General features: G+C 42.7%; 1 protein-coding gene across 12 annotated transcripts in view; it reads left to right on the top strand.

Moving 5' to 3' along the window:
* The window catches only part of zmp:0000001200 (dedicator of cytokinesis protein 9), a 65,383-nt gene that overhangs the window by 16,063 nt on the left and 36,529 nt on the right, over positions 1-12,791 (top strand). For 6 of the 12 annotated variants that reach the window (XM_035603780.2, XM_035603782.2, XM_035603786.2 and 3 more), the window contains exon 1: positions 3,472-3,657. The exons of 4 other annotated variants lie outside the window; for them this stretch is intronic. In XM_035603780.2, coding sequence (XP_035459673.1) covers positions 3,487-3,657 — 171 coding nt within the window. In that variant the 5' untranslated portion in view covers positions 3,472-3,486. Of the gene's footprint in view, positions 1-3,458; positions 3,658-10,438; positions 10,670-12,791 lie in introns of those variants that run through there. 2 more of the 12 variants (XM_035603790.2, XM_035603793.2) reach the window with 2 other exon arrangements.

Consider the following 12,791-nt stretch of genomic DNA (forward strand, 5'->3'; position numbering starts at 1 on the left):
ACAAAAGGATTAAGATGCGTATCTAAAAAGAAATACACTGAGATAATTTTGGTAGCAATCTTTGGTGTGAATCTGGTTAGGTTTTCTCAGTTTTTGCCACTTCAACATAACTTCAGTGTAAACTGCCAAAATAAAATCCCAGTCTAGAAATGCAGACACCTTTTATTCTGAACTGATACAACCTGGAAACTTGTAATGTGTGTAATTTGAAGACATAAAGCGTCAACAACATTATCTGTACATTGCAGGGGTCATACTTAATACCATGCCAGGAAGTGTAGCCCTCTGCAGAGATATGAAGCCTCGTTGTCTGTCAACAGCAGCACTAATCCATGCAGCTCCGTGCACCCGGCAGTGTTTTATCTCCTCCGCAGCTGCTGCAGATTTGAGCAGAGCTGTGCAGCGTGGACTCGCTGAGTTTCCATATCCCACAGAGGATGTTCACACTACAGATTGACCCATGCTGTGCCACGGAACACTTGAACACCCCCTGCACCATTCACAGCGTATTGCCTCGCCTGGACCTCCAACTCAAGATTGAGTGTGGCGGACACAGTCCAACTGTGTAGTGCTGGAGGCTACAGGGCCCCCCTTCATTTGTCAGCCACAGACATGCACACAGTAGATGAGCAGGGGAACTGGAATGTGTCCCATGTCAGGCACTACCATATACTATATGTTATTGCTTATAATGAGGCAGCGTGTGTGTCACTGTCAACAGGAGATGTACCACTTCTAATCTGAAGGATATTTTTACTTTTCTAGCAACATTTGCTGTGAGGAGGCTTGTTGCCGACCACGTGGCTTGGCTTTTAGCACAACATGAATATCTGGTCTGGTTTGGACTTTTCCTCCTGCTGTTCTTGTATAATATAAGCTCAATATTAGCCCATTCAAAATTGGAATACTTGCACGTTAACGAGTCACTTGTTTTTAAGGGTTATTCTGGTTTAGTAGTTTATAACCATGTGATATAAATAGCCTATATTGCGAAATTTGTGACGCGACTTTGGTTTGGGAAACCCCATACAATACCCTCGAGGCAGCTTTTTATATTGTTGCGCACGTCTGTACATGCACAAGAAGAATTTGTGTCCCTGGGGCAAAAGATTTACAATCACCAGCTGTGATATTTCAAACAATGTCTGCTTGTAGTCATGCATCATTGTCCACTTTGTTCCGTTTATGTTGCTACTCTTTTTTTGTTATAGCTGGCAGCAATAATGAACAGCTGTTAATAAACATTCTTGAGAGGACAAAACCTTATTTGTTTTTGGTCAGACTTATATGAATTTCTAGCATAGACGGTGGTATTTTCAACTTCAAACTGTAAAAGTGTGAAATAAACATTCTGGCTTGCACAGCGCCATGGCTTAGATTGGACCTGATGACCAAAACAGAAGATGCTTGAATTAAAGAAAATCTGTGTTGCTGCTGGCGTACATAACCTCAAAAATATTGGATTTATGACTTTGCAGTTTTACCAGTTCTTCTTGTCTGATTGCTTCTTGTTATTCGCCTAAAATCCCTCTTTTCAGTGAAGGAGGGTTTGAGCGTGGATCAGAGGTGGAAGAAAGGGGATAAAGGAAATGTATTTCCAGACAGATCAATGGGCATAATTGGAGTCTTCTCCCTCTTTCGCCCGGTCATTCTTCCTGCTCTTTCTCACTGAATCCTCCTCGTCTACAGACTCGGCTGCTTTTCCCCCGCAGCTCATCTCAAACCCACACTCGAATGTAGTTCAGTGTGTCAAGCACTGCTGAAATATTAACACAGCAGCAAGCGGGAATGTGTGCAAGCATTTATGGCTTGGTGCACCATCATGGTGTAAGGGAGCACTTTCTCCAGATGTGCGTGTGTGTGTGTGTGTGTGTTTGAGTGGTAATGCGTTTGTATGGGTGTTTGCATGCATGTGTGTCTGTAGCTTTAATGTAACATTTCTCTTAAAGGTAGTTTCCAGACGGATGCCATGCAGCATGCGGTTGATACAGAATTAAGCATTATGAATGTAAGCAACAGTGCAGCCATATGCCGTATTTGTGAAGCAAAATGATTTTTGGACAATCTTGCGAGGTCTTGCGGGTGGTTTAAATGCAAGACCTGCAGCTGCAGGAAGGGAAGAGACAGTGATAAATAAACCAAAATGAACACGGCTCTGTTTCCTCGTCTTCTTCCCCAATTCCCTCATAATGAGGATGTGGAACATGGGCAGCCACAGCAGGCAGATTGCACCCAGATTTTAGCACAATTTTGACCAAACTGTAGGCAATGGGTAGGGATTGTTTTTTCTTCTTCAAGATTTCCGACGTTAAATGTTTTCCTGCCTTTATCTTCTGTCTTCCTGATCACAGTCCAGAGACATTGTGACCAAAGGCCATACTAGTGGATGAATCATTCCCTGGCATTTCAAAGAGCCTGTGTATGATCAAATGTTGTCCTTCCACTCCCAATATATCTGTGTACTTGGCAGAGCAGCCAGCTTGTGATCAAGCAGCAGCTAATCTTTTATAAAAAAAAAAGAAAAAGAAAAAACTCCCTATTTGATGTGTTGGCCTAAAAGGTTTAAATCCTCCCAATGTCCTTGGTGTTTTGTAAATAGAGATTTCTTTGAGTCATGTCACTGGATTTTCAAGGAGATTTGGACATTTAATTTGTTTTTGTGATTCATTTAATGGACTCTCTTAACAGATCTTTCTATGTGTGCTTATAACCGCACAGGCTGCTGCATATTATATGCCATCTCCTCAACATGATTCATGCGATTGTTCTGCCATTGGCTCTGGTTTTTTCATCTGAACTAAATAAGCATTCAGCCATATTGCTGTTTGCCTGACCATGGAATCATACTCTCCCTCCGGATGTAAGGCTTCTCTTGCTCTAACCCATTTATTTCACAATTATTCATCTGGCTCCCTAAAGGAGTCTCACTTTGTGGAGCTAGAATAAAAGGGGTTGATTCATTTCATTTATAGTCCAAACGACATTATGCAAATGTGGAAATGAAAAGCATAAAGAGAGGATAAAAATTTGGAAATGCCCATAGGGGCTCAGAGGAGCAATTGACTGGAGTGAGGGAGACAGATGCACATACAAGCCTGCGTTGCAGCGCAGCTCAGCATTGGCTGAAGCTGCAGCATGAGCTCTCACAGCATCCTTCATCCCCCCATCCCTCTTTCTCTCTGCTCTACCTCACTCACTCACTGTTTCTCTACTGCTGACTGTGGCATTCAGACTGGGGCAGCTTGGAAATACAGTGAGAATATTTTTTTTTGTGTGTGTGTGAATAAATTCACCCTCAAGCCGGGCTCTCCTCTCTGGATCCTTTTGCCCGGAGACCATGCAGCGTCCTCTCCTCGGGTAAAAAAAAAACCCTATGGATTTTGCAGGGTCAGAGTTAAATCATGGACCGGCGAGGAGCAGGGGATGATCGAGGAAACTGGGTCACGGGCAGGCTCTCCTGACTGATGCCAGTTTGGACCCAGAGGAATGGGGTGCACCACCAGCGCGGTTGTGTATGATGGGCTGCGCACTGTGTTAGAGAGGAACTGTAGTGGCTACATCTGTAAGGGAGCAGCTGAGTCCATCGGGCCGTCTGAGGCTGAGCGAGCGCTCAGTCGGAGAGAGTCGCGTGCCGTGCCAACACCAAGAGTACTTAAGGTGTGTGTGTGTGTGTGTGTGTGTGTGCTGACAAACTCTATTAAGATATTTAGTACTGTGCTGTTAATTTCATTCAAATTTTAACATAATATATATGGTCAATTGACTGTGCAGTCCTGTTTTAAATGCCTAAAACATACGCAGGTGTTTCCAAAGCAAATTATTAAACTCCATTCATTCCATGATTTTTTTTTTTTACGAGGTTGAAAACGATGGACATGGTGATGATAAATGATTGAGGTAGCAGTAATGTTACGTACAGTATGTTCAGGTTCAGAGTGATAACAACCTCATTTTGTCTCGAAGCTACACCTGCTGGTGGAGTTTCTTTTTTTCTGGTTCTCTGGATTTTCATATTTCATTGATTCTGCAAAAGCAACGACAGCAACGACAGTCCTCTCTATTCTCGTTTCAGACTCGTGAATATGCATCTGTGAGTGGTAGCAGTATAAAATGTAGGACAGTAGGAGCGCTGGGGATCTTGCCTTTTGCTAAGTACTACACGGGTTAAAGCCTCTGTGGGCAGGGATGGGGGGGGGGCTGACAGTGAGCCTTGTGTCTGCTGGAAATCAATCACCGCTCTTCATCTGCGAACCGGCGGCCGACTTGGCAGAGCTTCTGCTGCTCCGTACCAGCTTGCCTTGCCCTTCTTGTTTGTGTTTACTCACTACTGTGTGTGTGTGTGTGTGTGTGTGTGTGTGATGTCTCCTTCCCGTCTCCGTTTTATCAGATTTGCAGCAGAGTGCTGAGTGACAGTGGCTGAGAGCAGGGAATTAGGTCAAGGGCACGGTTTGCTTCTGTTGGCTCAAGAAAGGTCTTTGAACTCACACGGGGTCAATTAATCCTCCGTCAGCATCTAGCAGTCTTACAGATCAATTGTTAAATGTGTGCAGCGGGATGGTTTGTGCAAGTGTATGGATCTTTGAAACTGACCAAGTGCAGTAAAAGGTTGTAGGATTCATCAATATAACTAAATTTATCAATGAATGTTACAGTCAGTAATGAAAACGGAGAATATAAAACCTGAAGGTTTAACTTCCGATTAAATTAATCTATCTTTATTTTATTGTTGTACTTGATCGTTTGCCTTCTGATGGGGTCTTGTTTACCAGGTTCACGAGTTCATGATGTGCTTTAGGAGACGTCTCTTAACCCGATGGCTAAAATGCTAAAAGAATTTAATGAATTAGATTAGAACACATTTTTATTCATGATTTGAGCTGTGACATTTCTTATTTCTTTTTCTCATTCATCTGTATAATAGTTAATGTGTTCAGTCACATTTTTGACTGTATGAAACATTCAACGCTTTTGTTTTCTTAGTGTCAGTACTTGATAACATATAAGGACTGACATCTTTGCTTGTCAGCCTTATCTTGGAACAGAATGTGTCATGTGTGAAAGTGAGCAGTAAACGTCCTGCTGTGGGATGAGACAGTTCTCTCTTTTTTTATTGTTCATCACCTTTTTTAATCCATTAGGCCCGCTTGTGAAAAGATTTAAAACCATTACGTTTGCCCTTTTAATTCCTTCTGATTGCAGCAGGTCATTATTGCTGGGAATTTAAAACAAAGAATGAGGCCAAAGGCCAGGCACACATTCAAAAGCTGTCTGTGGGAGTCTGATCGAGGCATGAAAGTGATTGAACGGCCTGTTTTTGGCTGTTTTGCTCAGTTATTTTACTCCTGATTACAGCGGAGCTGCCTTTTCCTTCCTCGCGAAGAAAAAAGCCATTGATTTGAAATAAAACGGTGATGAGTACAATGTAATTCAACAGCATCATATGTTTCCTTCATGATCTCAAGGAAAGCTATCAAGTGTTCATGTGTCATTGTTCCTTGCTTTCTCAAAGGTTCCCCTCCCCTCCTTTATGTTTATCAAACGTTTGAGGCCAACTGTAATGTTGTAACAGAAGTGCCGAAATGTCGGCCAGTTTTATCAGAGATATTGTCACATGGAAAGAAAGAGAACGTAATGACGTCGGCCAGCTCAAAGATGAAAGACCATTTCACTCAGTGATGTTTTGGGAGTAAGGCTTCTTGTGATGCGTTTGCTTCCGTTGAACCAAGCCTAATGAGGCAATTATTCTATGTTTACAAGTTCCCTGTGAGGAGTCAATGAAATATAGAACCTGCATGGCATCAACTGGAAAATACTTAAATCAATGTTTACTAGATACAGTCTCTCTTCCCCCTTGATGAAGATATCTATTTCAAGCATGTTTGCTGGATATGGCATTGTAAAATGATTAGCAGTGAGCCTTTTTCTCATGACGTAGAGGATTAATAAATAAATGTGTATTTAATTTAATTTGTTGTATTTATTTGTATGATTGAATAATACATTTGTATTTATTTTGGTATTGATTTATATATTATATGACATATTTATCTATATTTTCTATTTATTTATCTATTTATTTTATTTTAAAATATTACATATATTTAAATATATAACCTTTTTATTTATTAATTAAAATATTTGATAATTATTTATTCATTCATTTACTTTTTAATTAGTCAGTTCATTCATTCATCTATTAAGTCATGTTTTGCCACCATATCATAAATTCCTTTACACTCTGCAAGCACACATCTCAGCCTAAAGAAGAAGAACAACAACAACATCTCATACTATCACCTCCTTACCGTACCTTCATGTCTTGGGCCTAATGGATTTAAAACAACAGGACACTTTGCTCGGCAACTGGGTTGTTTTTCCCGGTGATTGCTCCCTATACGTTTGATATGTTCCAGCCATCCTGGAGTTCCTCTAAAGGGTTTCAGACGTCACAGCATTGTGTGTACGTGCGTGTTAATGTGTGTTTGCATATGTGTGCGTGTGTGTGTGTGTGTGTGTGTGTCTGTGCTTACTTGCTGACTGATACATGGGACCATTATCTCCAGCACTCAGGCTCATGTGCTTAAGACAATCTGGCAACTGGGGTTTGATTTTTCCCACAGATTGCACAGTGGGATTTTTCACATTCAATACTGTTAGTTGCCTCCAAGGCTTGTATTGAATGATGACGCTGTCTTGCTCTTGATCTGTTATTGCCTTTGGTATTTTAACAATGATTCATTCAGATTTTATTACTGAGTGCATTGCTTTTTTTTTAATTTTCTACATCAGCTATGTGAGACAACTGTCTCTGCTACATGATCACATCCTGTTATTTTTGATGCCATTGTATCCCACATCCTACTTATCATGACGTTATCAACATAGAGTGAAGCCATAGCAGCTACAGCATAGTGTCATAATTACCTTCATGTTAAAATCACATTCTTAAAAACTCTCTGGGGGGTCGACTGAAATCAGGCTGCAGAACGGGGGGTCCCGGTGCTGCCGCTGTAGCGGGGTGGCGAGGCGTGGGCCGTGTTTTTGTTACATTCCAGGCTACACCCTATGTTGCTTTGGCTCACATTGGGAAAGCCGACCGATTGCATCAAGCCCGTGTTATGTAACTCAGAAGTCCAGTCATAGTCTGGATAAATGTGGGTGATAGCTTTCGGCCTCAGGATTGGCTGTTTTAACAACTGTAATTCTATTCAGAGACTTCAGCAGGATTTAACAGTTGGACAACTCCGTTGTTTTTATTTACACACAACCAGAAAGAGACAATGACATTACACAACAACAGTGATGTGGAAAAAGGAGCAATGAATCCACCAGTTTCCCCAAACAAAACAACTTTTGACACGAGCAATAACTCAATACATTTTTAACAGCAGTATAAAGTAGTGACGAATGCCACTCCATAGTAAGTTTGGTCACCATTGCATCAGGGCTGATGTCATTGCATTAGAGAGGTTAAAGGAACCTATGCGACGACATTTTAATTAAATATAATTTCTGTTATGTATTATTGTATATCAGTTAAGTCTTAAACAACACGGTATGTAAGTCTAAATTACATCCTCAGCACTGCAATAAAATTAGTAAGTCATAAACCATAAAACTCAAATGCCTCAAGAGGACATCAACAAAACATTTTAATTAATTATACCTAAAAAAAAAAATCTGGATTGGTTTACGCCTGGTTCCCGATGTGGAAAGCACTGCCCACATCTCTCATTTGTTGAGCAATTCATATGAGGTTAGTCAGGGTTACTTTACAATGTCAGAATGTGTGATCGTCAAATAAAGAACCTCTTTTTGTTCATATCTCACTACCTATCCATTTGTACTGAGTAGAGGGCATATAAAAAAGCATTTGACCAGAATGCATTTTTTTCCAAAACATCCTGTTGGTCTTCTGCTGGCGACTGAAACCTGTTGTTGCTCAACACAAGTTTGTTCTGCCACTAAAGTGGACTTGCTCAGACCAAAGAACCAGCTTGCCCCAAATAAACACAGCTGTAATGGTTTCCATTGAACAATCTGAATAACGTTAACGTAAGCACCGAGACGATGTGAGCACTGAGCCACACACATTGGCACTTAATGGGACGTAAAGAAGTACCAGCGTTGCTGCAGATATGAGATGTCTAGGAGGTTGTCAAGGAAGGAAGGAAGCCCAGCTGCACATACTGAGAGATCAAAACAGCGTTTAACCATTAACCAAAGAATCAGGGAGAGTCACAAAGTAAACCAGCATTCGTTTAACAAAAATGTCTGATAAAACTGGCCCCAGTACTTCCACTGAGCCTTCACCCTACAGCAACTATTCACACAACACGCTGTCATCTCATCACTATTTTCATGATATACTCACCAAAGTCAGCGGTGGATAAAGTATTCAAATGATTTACTTCACTTAAAGAAGCGATCCTTCAAGAGAAAAACACACTTTTGATTACGTTATGGAGTATTAGTTTGACTCTATGTTGTGGAGTATTAGTAAAAAAGTAGCACGAAATAGAAATGCGCAAGAAAAGTACAATGAGGCCTACTTCAATTGTGTCCTCAAGTAAATGTACTTAGTTACTTTGACGTTTAAGTTTATTTAAATCCTCATTGTTTACTGTATTGTAACAGTGGCTACTCTTTCTGGGGCCACAAATATTTTAGACAATACTTTAAATTCAGAAAATACATTAATACACATACATATCATTTATACTATACAACATAAAATACAACCCCTACATGCAACAACCAACATCGAATCAAAACCTTTATTTCTGAACTGTTATCTTATTCTTTGTAGCTTTGCCAAATATAAAAAAAAGTCAACAAAAAACACCCGCATGTCTCAGTTCAGTTATATTGACGTATAAACAAATCGCTAACAGAGAGAGAGTCAGAGGCCATGGTAACTCGACCCCCTTACTGCTTCGCTGCTCATATTGTCCATGTTTATAATTGATATAATTCATAATAGATTGAGGCCCACATCGAAAGTTAATTATGTAAATATTTCATGTCCTGTTCTGTAACAAGTCAGCTGTGGGAGGTGGACTTTGGGAAGAGTTGGAGGTCTTATCAGCATGTTGGACTAAGGTTGGACTGTAATTAGGGCTGCAACTAATAGATAGGTTTATTTTTTGATCAATCTTCCTCTTTTTATCAGTTGATAATATTCAGCAAATAGTGGGGTTGAAAATCCCATCACAGTGTCCTTAACCCCAACCCGACCTGTTCAGGTGTCTTGTTTTGCCAAATATATTTCGCCAATATACTGAAAAATATTCAGTTTATAATTACTCACGTTAACAAGAAAAAGCAAAGTGTCACATTTGAGAAGTTGAAACCAGACAATGTTTTGTTTTTCACTATCATTGATCAGCTAATGTTTAATACATTCCTCAAAGTAAATATTTCAACCGACACCCATTTGATTATCAAATGCGATTCTGCTTAAAATCAGCGTTATTGTAATGTAATGTTGAGATGGGCAGATATTCTTATGAATAATAATATTGATTAGCTATCCCTGTGTGGGGCCCATAGGGGCATGTGACAGTGGGAGGGGAGCAGCTGCCCTCCCCCCTTTTGCCTTTAGCTCCAAAGCAGGCGTGAAAAAATAACATCCTCCCCTGCTGTGGCCCGCAGAGGAATCCGTAGGTCGGGCCCACTCCCAGGTGGGTTGACTGGGGCTGCGTCATGCTGGAATGCCCCTGGAGCAGTTGCGTCAACATGAAGCGAGACAGAAGCCAGTTCTGTGATCATCACCGTCAGTTACTATCTCAGCTGCGGTCATTGCAGCGAGCTGGGCCAGCCATAAAAACTCGCGTCACAGTTTGGTGACTAATTTGTCACACCGCTGACTGTCACTGAGCAGAATGACCTGCTCCTCCGTCAAGTTTCCTCCGTGTTGTCGCCACAGTCCGACGAGCTCAGTCTAATCTGTGCACGGTCACATGAAATATGCGAGCGGGTGCCCTCACACGGTGTGTGTATTCTGCAGATGCTCGACTGATTTCTTTGAATACTGTTCTTCTCGCTGCTCACGATGAGATTTAATCTGGTTTCAGCTGCCCTGCACAAGGTGTGGACTGTCCCGGACCAGACTGTAACACTTGAGGAATGTGTCTCTTTTGTCAACGTCGGTGTCACTATGCAGGTGGATAGTGTGGGGTCAGACAGCTTCATTGTGTGTGTGTGTGTGTGTGTGTGTGTGTGTGTGTGTGTGTGTGTGTGTGTGTGTGTGTGTGTGTGTGTGTGTGTGTGTGTGTGTGTGTGTGTGTGTGTGTGTGTGTGTGTGTGTGTGTGTGTGTGTGTGTGTGTGTGTGTGTGTGCGTGTGTGTTTCTAACCCCCCCAGGCAGCACAGCTGAGTGTAGGAGGGGCCACCTCCTCAGCCTGGGTGTGTGAGGCCACTGCTCCCAGTCAGAGCCGTCTGAGGAGGGAGGGTTGGGAGTGAGTCTGACAAGGGAGAAACTTTTTTTCGGATATGCTGGCTGTCCACTTCTCTTTGGGATCCAGCTCTGAGACATTTCACCGCGGCTGTTGACAATGCAAGGAAGGGCGAGTAGAGCTCCAAAGAAGGAGCTGGTCATAGAGAGTCCGCAGCAGTACAAGAGTTTGACTGCGGCGGAGGCTGAAGTGGACGCGGTGCCACAGGTGGCGGTAAGTCATCCACGGACTTATTATACACTTAGTGTGGATGTGTGAGACTTGTTTAAAGAAAAAATCTGCATCGGCGTGTCAAAAGCCTTTCTGAAGTACAAGTGCTTCTCATGGTGTAAATGTTAATCGCAGTCATAAGGTGGCGAAAGCAGGTGTCAGGTGGTTTGTCATCTCTTTACAGTGCCAGCTCATAGTCAAAATCTGCTGCGTTGGCACCAGCACAGAGGAACGTTGAACTTTACCGGCTACTTGGGACGGAGCGCACCGTTTCCTCAGGTTTATTCGCAAGGATTACCCTGGCTTGTAAAAGCATTTTATTTCGGCTCAAAAGTCAACCCCGCACGTCAGGGCCCCCGAGATGAAGGTGTGCAGAGGTTGTGTCTTCCTGTACCGAACTCTCTGAACTGTCAGTATGAAAAAGATCCGATGTGTCCGTTCAGCCGAGAGGCACCACACCGCCCCATTGTTTGGGGCTGTGAGAGGGTGCAGTGATGGGAGGAGTGGGAGTTACAGCTACACAGCTGCTCTGCTGTGGAGGAGATGGCTTCATATGTTTCTGCTTTATGCTCTTTCCAGGGATGACAGATGTGGAGCAATGCGGCCTGCGCGTTTTTTTCGTTTTACGCTGAATTCAAAAGTTGGCGAAATAGAGTTGCAATGTTTTCGCGGAGGTGGCAAAGATAAAGCCCCAGTTCCACAACAGCAATGGATTATACTGACTCCGGTCAGCACTGTGGGCTGAGGGAATGACCGAGCTCTTGCTTATGGTTGTTTTAGTTTCTTACTCAGTGCTGAGTGTGCTGTGTGGTTGACCACCTTGGGCCACTGACAAAGCAGAGTGGAGGAGCCCTGAGGGGGTTTGGATGGGAACAATGGGAACAATGGGCAGCAATGACAGATTCCATCACCGGTGAGCAGAGGGCAGCTTCCCTATAGTGGGGTCAAATCTTTCATCTGCTTTTTGGGGGGGTTTAATTATTTAAATTGCAGATAATTTGAGTGCAGCAGCTTCAACCTCAACAGGAGTTTGGGCAGTGAAAGGGTTTTTTTGTGTGTGATTTTGTTGTCATGTGGGCGTTGAACTTCCCAAGGCTCTTCCCTATTAACTCCTGTCACTTCTGACGGAACTCTCACTTGCAGAAGGTTTTTCCATGGTTAATTTACTTTACGTCTCGTTCTCAATTCGTTTTGTTTTTGTTTTTGTGTTCCTGGGTATTGCTTAATAATGGAAAAGCAGCTGTGTGTACCTGATGTTGTACCTGAATCAGGACACATGGACTCACACCTTTTCTCCCTGACATCTTCAAATCCATTTACCTGCCCTACCTGCATTCATCTCATGGCATGTCTCTCCTGTGAAAGAGGCAAAAGAGTCCGCTGAAGTGTGACTTTGTTCAATTGTGACTTGTGTGTGTTGTGTCCACATGAAGCCGTGAATAAGCGGTGGACTGATAACGCGACGGCCTTCTTCAGCTGGCAGACTCGGTGGCACCGTCTCCACTCTGTTATCCTCCTTCCCTGTCCTTGAAACTGATACGAGCAGCCCCCGCGCCCTCCGTCCTCGCTGTGAGCTGTTGCTGCTGCGTTATTAGAAAAAAGGCATCCAGAAACATATGTCTGAGCGGGTCAATATCCATGACCCTCCCTCTGAGATCATGCGAGTGTTATCGGTCCCAGATGTGGACGCAGTGCGTGAACCGTGCTGTCACTGAGCCCTCAAGTCTGACGATGTGTCCCCGTTCGTACTTTGCTCCATCGCTGTTACAATTATCCTCCCGTCCCATCCGCTACGAGTGTTGACAGCTTATTTTTCCATCTAATGACCACAGTATCTGTGCAGCTTTACAGGCTCTACCTAGCCTTGGCCACTGGAGTCTAGTGGGTTTACGCTGTAAAATTATGCAAACACTATGACTTGATGCACCACAAATCAATAATCACCGTTGATAGTACAGCCACATCTGCTCTCAATAGTCCGCTATAAAAATGGAATTTGCAAGCTCAAACTCTCATCTGATCATAGATTCCTATCGAGTACACTCAAAAAGGATGATGGGGGGTTGTTTTATACCATTGAGCATAACTATGTTGTATGAAATGTAAGTGGAGCGTGATTGTTTTA

This window comes from Scophthalmus maximus, chromosome 14 (assembly GCF_022379125.1).
Source record: "Scophthalmus maximus strain ysfricsl-2021 chromosome 14, ASM2237912v1, whole genome shotgun sequence".
NCBI classification, from domain to species: Eukaryota; Metazoa; Chordata; class Actinopteri; order Pleuronectiformes; family Scophthalmidae; genus Scophthalmus; species Scophthalmus maximus.